The 10,057-nt window shown below is 42.3% G+C and overlaps 1 protein-coding gene across 1 annotated transcript; it reads right to left on the bottom strand.

Annotated features, from left to right (window-relative positions):
• Positions 1-503: 503 nt before the first annotated feature.
• Positions 504-8,713, bottom strand: LOC107124594 (chromosome unknown open reading frame, human C17orf67). Its single transcript, XM_015428084.1, has 5 exons — positions 8,641-8,713; positions 7,907-8,000; positions 4,002-4,258; positions 2,450-2,544; positions 504-620 (listed from the first exon to the last, which is right to left on the bottom strand). Exons 3-5 carry the CDS (start codon positions 4,048-4,050, stop codon positions 504-506), a joined length of 261 nt encoding a protein of 86 aa, XP_015283570.1. The 5' UTR covers positions 4,051-4,258; positions 7,907-8,000; positions 8,641-8,713.
• Between the last annotated feature and the right edge of the window lie 1,344 nt (positions 8,714-10,057).

Below are 10,057 nucleotides of genomic sequence, written 5' to 3'. Positions count from 1 at the left end.
TTTCCCTTCCCTGGCAACCCCCATAACCTCTCCCTTTTTCACTCCTCTTCTTCTCACCTATCAGCCAACCTACTTTTTATCTGCTCCCCCGTTTTCAGCTTTCCCTCCTTCCTTCCCCCTGGCAGCCTCTTCCCAAGACAGCTGGTCCCAGTTGTGTGGTGGCCGGCGGGCTGAGCCCAGTTGTGCAGCAGCTGGCAGATTGTATCTAGCTGCGTGGTGGCACCTTCCTACTCCACCCACTTCCAGCCCAGGTCTCCACCCAGGGATGCCCAGGTCTACAATAGAATACCCTCATCTGAACCTGACCCCATTCTCTGGATCTATCAATCCACATGGGGTCAGGTTCAGCACTAGATATAGGAGATTTTATATTATATAGGTAATACATATTTAAATAATGGAATTAAAGAATTTATATAAAAGTTGTATCTAGATTTTCTTTTTTAAAGAAACACAGAAAAGGCACAAAAATGCTTACCCTGAGAGGCAAAGAACCGAGCACTTTACACAGGGTACACTAAATTCCTGTCACAATGTGGGTAGCAGTGTGGATTCAGCCAGTGCTCAAGGAATTGCTCTTCAGATCTCTGCTCCAAGCGTTGGAGGTAAAGCATGTACTCCTTTAAAAGAAAATATTTAAAAGCCACTTATTGATGTGTCCTTGCCTTACATGAATCTATTGGCTTGATCTACCAAACTCCATTACCTTATAAGAAACCTGAGCATGACTGGTTTGATTTAGTAATTTAATTTAGATTTCTAGACTTTTGTATCGGTATGAGTATATATATGACATTATCTCATAGAAAAAGTGGAAGGATCTCAAATGGAAATATATTAAATATGGCCTAAAAATGAGTATTACTTTTGTTTATTTCATGTTCAAACGTTTGAGACTTCACTGCCTCAGAAACATACCTATATTGAGGCCTTGGAAATATGCAAGATTCTTTAAATTTAACAGAATAACCAGCCAATTTGTAAAAACAACAACAACAAATGAGTAATGGCTTCATAATCCTTTAACTGGTTGGCACCACAAATTTTATTTAAAATGTCAGTTGGAAATTAAGGGAAAGGAGTTTGTAAACCACTCTGAGACTCCCTTCTTTTACTTCTATAGACAACCAACTGAATTAAATCAATCATAAAGAAAATTTAGACATTGCTAAATCCCATTGAAATTAAAGGGACTTTCAGCATGTTTCAGCATGGTATATACAGCGCCTAGCACATCATTAGCATTAAACAAATATATAGGAACAGTGAGCATGATTTATCCAAAGATTAGGTACATATATGTTCTATTGTTTTCAGCAAGCAAATCAAGCATTTCCTTACATCTGCCCCCTTTGAAAGGAGACTTTTAAATTCTTTCCTTTGGGTTAGATTGCACCAAACAGTTATAATGCTAGAAGTGTTCTGATGTTCTGCCATAACAGGGACCTCCCCTAGAACACATGGTAGGTAAATACAGTGGAGTATTATCAGCCAATCATAACATGAACATGAGTTACGCAAGTTGGCTGGTAAGACCTGGCTAGCATACACCAATCAAGAGAAGACAAGAGATATCTATATACATCAAACATACAAAGTATAGAGCCTAATAATATCTAGAATCACTTGCTTTTTAAAAGAATAGATACATGCTCTGTATAAATTTTGAAAACTCACTGCCTGGGCAATCCTAAGTGGAGATGAACCCTTTTTGTGTCCAACGAACTCTGTTTAGGATTGTGCTGTATGTGATGAATCCTAAGTAAATCTACTCAGAAAAAACCTCATGTTATTCAATTGGGTTTACTCCCAGGAAAGTGTCCTTAGGATAGCAGCCTAAATTGTTTGGCAGCAAGAGTAAAGAAAAACTGAGTTTAGCATGGCATCTCTTAACAGCAAAAATCCTAGTTATGTCTTACACTACAGTCCCTTCTTTATGTGAACAGTTATATAATGACTGGAACACTGCAGAAACGGCAAAACTAAGTGTGAATGAGACACAGTACTAAGTGTTTGGGTTGTTGCTCTTTTAAATGCTGCTCTTTTAAATGCTAACCCTAAGCTCCCTTTTAAGGGAAAATATACAGGTGTTATTACTGTTATACAACTGGGTTTCCCCTTGTTTTTAATTTTGTATTGATGACTTATTAAGGAGTGCTATTCTCATTCACTTCACATATTTCTGTATGTATTATTAAAACATTGCTTAAATGCAGAGCCCTTCTTTGAGAATGAGAAATCAGGTGGGTACAGTTAATTCCTACATTTGAAGGGGGGTGGGGAAGAATCATATAAAATATAGAGCTTTTTTGTACCATTGTAGAAACTTGGGATTGTTTCGGAAATAATACTCCTGCTTAACAGACGAAGCCTTTTACTGATCTTAGAACTGCGCATGTTTAAAAACTGCCCAAACCCTTTTTTATCTTAATTGAAATATTAAAATCACCCTAAATGGCTCATCAGGAAAGCCAGGTTTTCTTGCTTCACGACGGGTTCTCAAAATCTGTTTGGCTTGTTTTTCCGGCAGTATTGGGGAGGCATCTGGGGAAAAATCAAGCAAGACGGACAATAGTTAAGCTTTTACACAGAGGATCAAGTGTTTGCAAGTTATATCTGTGTGTGTGCGTATATGTATGAGAGTGCAAGCATATACATATACATTACATATATATTACAATACACAAAGTGTTCTTTCATTACAGTGCCCTCTCCAGAGGATATTACATTCCAGACGGCACGAGTGGAATCTGAAACCATTTTAATAATAAACCAGGGCTTGTTTATAAGTTGGACAGGTTAAAGTAAACAAAACCTACACAGAACACATCTCTTCAAAAATGATGAAAAAAGTCTAAGAGCACCATCTACTGTGATCAGATTTACCCTTTCCACTGGGTACAATCCACCTGGGAGTTCTTTTTTTCTTTTCCCTTGCGTCAGCCGCACTGGGATGTACAGCTGAGTCCCATGCATTTCAATGGGGCTTGCACATAAATACATTCAGCTCCTGCCCTTCAGGTGTAACGATGCTATGCAAGACAAAGTTCTTTGGGCTTGAAAATTATATGAGCTAATAATACAAATATCATATGGAGAGCCAAGTAAAATTGCTCAAAACACGGAAGAAAGCCAGACCGAAATGTTACCACTGACTAACATATATGACACACAAATCCTCATGCAGCTGTCCCTGCCTTGGGTGGAAAGTTGGCATAGAAATGTTTTAAATAAATAAAATACTTAGAAGTAAATCCCATTGAATTCCATAGTGTTTACTCCATAGGATCGCAGCCTGATCCTACACGTTTACTCAGAAGTAAGTCATGCTGAGTTCAGCAGGATTTACTTCCCACTAAGTGTGCTCAGGATGGTCAATATGAAGCTCTTTAAAGCTGGGATCCTGAACTGACTTCCTAAAGAAAGCACTTCCATTGAACTTAATAGCACTCACTGCCAAGTCAATATACACAGGGTAGGGTAGTTATTGCTCCCATTTTCTCTTTCTATTGTAGCGAGATATAGCAATGGCTGGGGAGCAGTTTAATTATTTGTGCTCATCTCTAACTCCACCCAGATTCCCTGATCTTTTAAATCCTACTTATTTTCCAGTGCTAAATATAAATACACAGAGATCCTAATGTCCCGCACAGACTGTGGCATGACTTCAGAACTGTCCTTATGATATGACCGCATAGAGGCCAGCTCTCTAGATCGGTTGCTTTACTTTTCAGCAACTATATACGTCCTTGGGAGCTTCCCAGAGGTGTTTTCCTGTGGTTGCTCTCCCCTACAGTAGCACAATGGTTAAAATGACAACACTAAACAAAACTGCAGTGTAGCATAATAGCCTTAGCCAACCACATTTTGTAGATGCGCAGCCAGGACCATGAAGATATTTTAAAGAACGAATCAAATGAGCCATTGCTAATATCAACATAGAACTCCGGACAGAATAGCCCATAACTTTCCCCCCCGCTACCATCCCAGTTCATACCTACCTACAAAACTGGTTAAGAGGATCAAGATAAGAACAAAAGCAGTCTTCATTCTGATTCCGCTATCTGTTGCTCTGCTCCTCCAAAATGAAGAAGTCTGATGGAGGTATTAACCTACTTGAAGCGGCTCCACGTCAGTCAGGGATGTTTGTTTATTCTTTGACTACTATGACTTAAGAATATGGGTTCTAGGACATCTGGTCCTGGGTTTTGAATATGGCTATTGTGGGCTTCAGCGTTCTTGTAGTGCTAATCTATTCCTGTGGAAAAGGAAACAGAGAGGCCTTATTTGCAGAGGGTACATTTTGAAAATGTAAAAAAGAGAGAGAAAAGCATCAAAAAGGCAGAAGCAAACAAGGAGGCAGACCTCCCAAAAAATGCTTGGCACAAGTTGTTGTAGATTTAAAAAAATAATTAAAAAAATCAGCTTGGGTAGCACACCATATTCACTAGACACAGTTAGAGTTGCCAACAGTACTGAAGAAAATGCCCTATCCCTTTAATAGCAGCTTAATGCATGGAAACAGGCAGTTGAAACTTTTTATGACATGAAGTAATAGAACATTGGCTGTTAAATAACATCCCATTAAGCTTCTGTTGGAAGGACAGGACATTTTTTTTATCTAGGTTGTTAGCAACTCTAGCAGTAAATGCTCCTGAAAAGGGGTCATTATACTTTTAAGTACACCAGAGAGTAACATGTATGCTGCATTCTAATGGTTTCACAGCATTTTTAAAAGGTCCATCTCCTCATTGGCTACTGTACAAATAAAAGACAGAAGCATTAAACTTTACAGATTTTCTAAAGAAAAAAACTAGTATTTTCTCTTCCGGCCTACAGCCATATAGCAGGATGTTGACATACGAGAAACTGAACAAAACAGTATTCACTTGCAAAAACAAAAAGGAGTCTTATGGCAACTTGAAGGAAACAGCAATTAAAAAACTAGGTGTAGTATGATTTGTGGATCCTTGGGTCAGATAAAGTTCTAATGGCAACCCCATGCTGAGCTTCACATTCCTTTGCTGCAACATCAGGTTAAGTTTGTCATGCACTAATGTTATTACAATGTACATTTCCCTTTACTTGCTAGCCAATAATGTGGCATGGGGAAGGGAAATACAAGCACATCAAGACAAGAGTACTTTGAATTAAGCACTCCCACTCACATACCATGAGAGAAGCAAAGTTTCTTTCCAGAAGCACCCCTCATGTGATGTTCAATGGGTGCCCGTCCCTGACCTTGGGTGCATGGGTGCTTTAGGAGGTTGCACAAGGCCACCACTGCAAAGAAGGAGCTCAAAATCCTATGTGCAAGCAGTGCCATCATTAGAGACAGTGACGATGTTGATAGAAGCATCAAAAGCTTCTCCAAGCTTATGAGATACAGCAGGATATCAGTATAACAGCATGCCACAGAACCATGGGCCAGACTACACGTCCAGCCATCTTCTGAAGATGTTGGTGATGTCATCATCTTCTGCAATGCCGGTGATGTTATCGTCATGAAGAGAGAACTGTGATTTATTGTGTTATTAAATGTATTGCCCAGTCCTATGCAGTTAGGCAAGCCCAACTAAGCCTGTAGAAATCAATGGGTTTAGGCAGAAGAGAATGAGGCTCTATGAGTCACAATGCCCTTCACTTGCTGGATCCTGTACATGGGCAAGTCTGTCATATCTTCTTTCAATTTAGAATGGATTTATGCCTTGTGAAAAACCTCTTTTCAAACATGACTGATTGAGTTTAAATGCATTGATTTGAAATATTTATATTCCATACTCCCAGTTATTCAGCTTCACGTTTCTCAGATGTTCAGGTGCACCTATTCATGTGTTAATGTTAGCCTGCTGGGGTCATCAATCCAGGTGTGGTAACACTGACTCTTAAATCAACCAGCGCACACAGTCAGCATATTTAAATGTTAACCAGACGGACATGGAGAGGTTGCACAGACAGGCTTTCCCCACAGCCTCTATCCTATGTAAGTGAAGTCTAAGAAATCTCTCTTAGAACTATAATCGTCCAGACCACTTACTCTACACTAGTACTGTAGACTTGAATATAAGTAAATTTAGACTGGAGCATAAGTAGAAAAATAATCTTACATGCCTGTCAGTCTTTATTTGGCACCCCACTCTTGCATTTACTCACCTTCTTCTATTTAGCACCATTATGTCCTATTGGTGGCCATTTTCACAGAAACAGATTCCAAACCATATCTGAATCTCTGAGCATGTACAGAGTGCCTTTCCTCACCACGTAGCAACTGCTGCAGCCTATCTCCACACAAACAGCAGGTCTGTAGTGAGGTGGCATGTAATGTTTCTAAATAAAGTAACTAATTCTTCTATGGGGCTTCTTTGAATGCTTAAGACCAAACACCTCCTTTCTGAAAAGTTAAACATCGCCTCAGTTGGATGAAAAGATCACTAGTCCATGAAATCTTAAGCCACTATAAATCTGTTAATATTTGCAGTGTCTCAAAACTCCTTTTTGAAAAGAGTACAGTTTATGGTGGTATTTCTGTATACCAGTATTTCATACCACTGAGTGAATCCACTTAGGGTGTGATCACATGAGCAGTTTGGCCTGACATAGCCACCCTCCCTTCAGGATTAAATGGGAGCAGTCACACAGCCACACCTGCCAGGCGTTCCCCAGACATACTCACCCCATCGTAGGATGACTTGGAGCCGGGTGAAAAAGGCACCACATCACAAGTGGTGTTTTTTATTCCCCGTGCATTCATTTCACGTGGCCAGATGTCTGAACGCAGGGGCGCGCGTGCAAAACGGACTGGTGGTCTGAACCTGTAGATCCGCTTCTGCCGCTGGAGTGGGTTTTTTTAGTTTTTCCTATATGTGCAACAGTACACGTGTGCATGAGCTCATATGCACATGTGCACACGCTTTAGCGCATGTGCATGCACGTGAGCATATATGCGCCCACCTGCATTTTAAAAATGACCAGGTAGCATGTTTCGCGGCTGAGGTGCTGCAGTAATGTGGATGCTTGACCAGGGGACAGCCACATGACATGGGTAACCCACAGCAGGGTTGGTTGTCTGTCTGGATGATATGCCCCACAACATTTTAAACAGGTACAATTAGAGGCAGCGCCATATCATGCCAAGCCGTCAGTGTGATCACACCCTTACTTTCACTTCTAGCCGAAGATTGCCTCTTGAAGCGTAGAACTCGCCATATTTTGTCTGCTGTACAGGGGATTTTGAAGAAAAGAATAGAACATTCATGATGGAAATGAAGAAGATGGCAGTCACTAAAAAAATAAAGAGCACCTTCAGCATGGATAACTACAGAAAGCCATGGAGAACCAATGTATCACATCTGAGCACTGGGAAGCAACAAGTCACGTTGTATAACAATTATAACCTCCACAAGAATCTCCAAGAGAACACCTACAAAGGACATATTATGATAGTCAGGGGTCATTTTCTGCAGGAGCGCACAGGAGCAGAGCTCCAGCAGTAAAGAGGCCAGGGGGCGGGCACATGCAACAAGCCCCACCCCTTGCTCCCAGCAGTCCTCAGTCAGAGCAAGAAGCAGCCAGGTAAGCTGCAGAGCCCCCCTCCCCGGCCCCCCAGTCCAAAACAGTCCAGTGGCACCTTTAAGACCAGGTTTTATTCAGGTACAAGCTCTCCCTCCCCTGTGAGGACAGATCTGCAGGTCCCCCCCCCCCCCGCAATAGCTAGCAATCCAAAACAGTCTAGTGGAGCCTGAGCGGTGGGTGTTGCCTTCTGACACACTTCCGGTGATGTCAGGGGTGTGGCATATGCAAATGAGTTATTCTAATGAGTTATGCTAATGAGCTCCTGCACCTCTTTTTCTACGGAATGACCCCTGATGATAGTCAAGCCCTGGGCACAAATACTATTGCTACCTACCTCAATGTTGCCATCACATTTATATCTTCGGCATTACTTGTGATCACACAGGTTGGCTGGAGTGCCATACTGCTGTTTCCAAACGACACAGTAGCTGCAAAGTGGAACATTGCCTGAAATTCAGAGGTCCCATTTTTTAACTATTTCAGGGTTGTTTTAATGATTTCCTAAGATAATATAGATGCGGTGCTCATAGAAACACTAGGGCAACAATCCTATGCCTGAAAGTGATAGAAGTCCTGTGGCATCTTAAATACTAAGAAATTTTTCATTCTAGCATAAGCTTTTGTGGACAAGAGTCCATTTGTCAGATGCATGTAGTAGTTCCTCCCTGGGCAGACATTTATGTATGAGGTATAAAAAGACAGACAGCTAGCTAGATGTGCAAATGTGTGTGTGTGCCTCTGTGTATATATACACAGACACACACATATCAGAGTCAGAGGGTGACAAAACGCAGAAAACAGAGTGAGACCTAAGCAGTGTTCCCTTTAAGCTGAGTTAGTGTGAGCTAGCTCACATTTTTTTAGAATCCAGCTCACTCACACATTTTTGTCTTAGCTCAAGAAGCATGGCTCCAGAGCAAACTAATTTATGCAGCAGCCAAATCGCTCGCTCACAACTTTAATGCCAGTAGCTCACAAAGTAGAATTTTTGCTCACAAGGCTCCACAGCTTAGAGGGAGCATTGGACCTAAGTCTGTAAAATGCATACGTAATCAAACATACACTCACAACAGCACCGACTTAGCTGTGTCTTAAGCTTTGACTGAGGAACCCTGTGTCCATTGATAGCCATACTGCAGACCACGTGGGTCATGAGTAAACACGCACAGAATCCGTCTGCCCGTACTATCGCCGTCTCATCGGCGTTCCTCCGTTTTGCGACTTCCAGCATCTTTAGTCCAACCTCTTTCTGCGACAGGAGGCTTGCGATTGGTTACCTGTCTCCTAGCAACCCTCATCAGCGGCTTCCCCGCTGCCGCTGCTCCTCCTCTTTTCTGTACCAGACGGCGTCTGCGGTTTCCGTTTCCGCCGCTCGTCCATTGCCTCCCGCCGGGCGCGATTGTACCTGCAGCGATTCGTGGTAGGGCGGTGGACGGGAGGCGGGGACCGTTTGGCATGAGGGATGGGGGTGGGCGTTGCGTCGTTGCTGTTAGTTGGGCAGTAGCTGTATTGCTGGTGGTGATCCAGGAGTGTGGCCCGTTTGAAGAGGGTTATAACTGCCCCTGTCTGCATGAAGGGTAGTTACGTCAAAGGGTGGGAGGAACAAGGGTTTGGAGATGAAGTATTTATCTAGTTGCGGAGTAGTAGTAGCCCTGACGTTAGTTGTGGCTATCCCAGTTGATATCTAGTTGCGGAGTAGTAGTAGCCCTGAATGACGTTAGTTGTGGCTATCCCAGTTGCGAGATGGAGTGACTTTCTTAAGGTGATTTTTTTTTCAAGGATAAACCTGATTTTTGTTTCTGAAGGTTTTGCTTTATTTTTAGAGGGCATTGTTTCTGACCTAACTGAATACTGCATACTTATATTTCACCCTGTGCATCTTGTGTTTACCTTATTCTTTGGCATTTTCCCATATCTTCTACATAAAAGGGTAGCTTCATGAAGAGCTGCTGTGTTGTGTCTGAAGGACTCAAGTCTACAGAAGCTTATGCTGGAATAAAATTATGTTTTTTAAGTTGTTCTGAGGCTCACTGTTATTTTTGCTGGTTTGATTTCAGGTGACTTAATCTGGAGTTGCTGCAGTTCCTCTTCTTTGGTTTTGCCCTTGTGGATTAGAAGTGACACAGCATGCCCAAATGCACACTGAAAGTGGGCAGAATCTACCCTTGTGCCATCGTGGTTGTGAGTGTGTTAAGGGGTAATTTAACTGGTCATCATTAACTTTGTTTCTTACATTACTAGGGCCCCGTTCACACGGAGCATTTGCCCCGCTGACGGCACGGGAGTCCCGCGAAGTATCCGGACGCGATCACACTGGAACATCTGGGAGGTGTAGCACTCCTGTGGCGAACCCGTGGCAACCCGCCGAAACCATGCATTAAAAAACTACCTCAACTAAGGTAGTGGCAAACACTTTGCCACGGGCCGCCTATGGAAGCCTCCCGGTGTGATCGCGCCGGTGCGTGGCTTCCTCCCCCGTCGTCCT

This window comes from Gekko japonicus, unplaced genomic scaffold (genome assembly GCF_001447785.1).
Source record: "Gekko japonicus isolate JY-2015 unplaced genomic scaffold, Gekko_japonicus_V1.1 scaffold1091, whole genome shotgun sequence".
NCBI classification, from domain to species: Eukaryota; Metazoa; Chordata; class Lepidosauria; order Squamata; family Gekkonidae; genus Gekko; species Gekko japonicus.
Note: the sequence above shows the minus strand (reverse complement) of the source record. Positions and strands in the feature narration are given on the sequence as shown.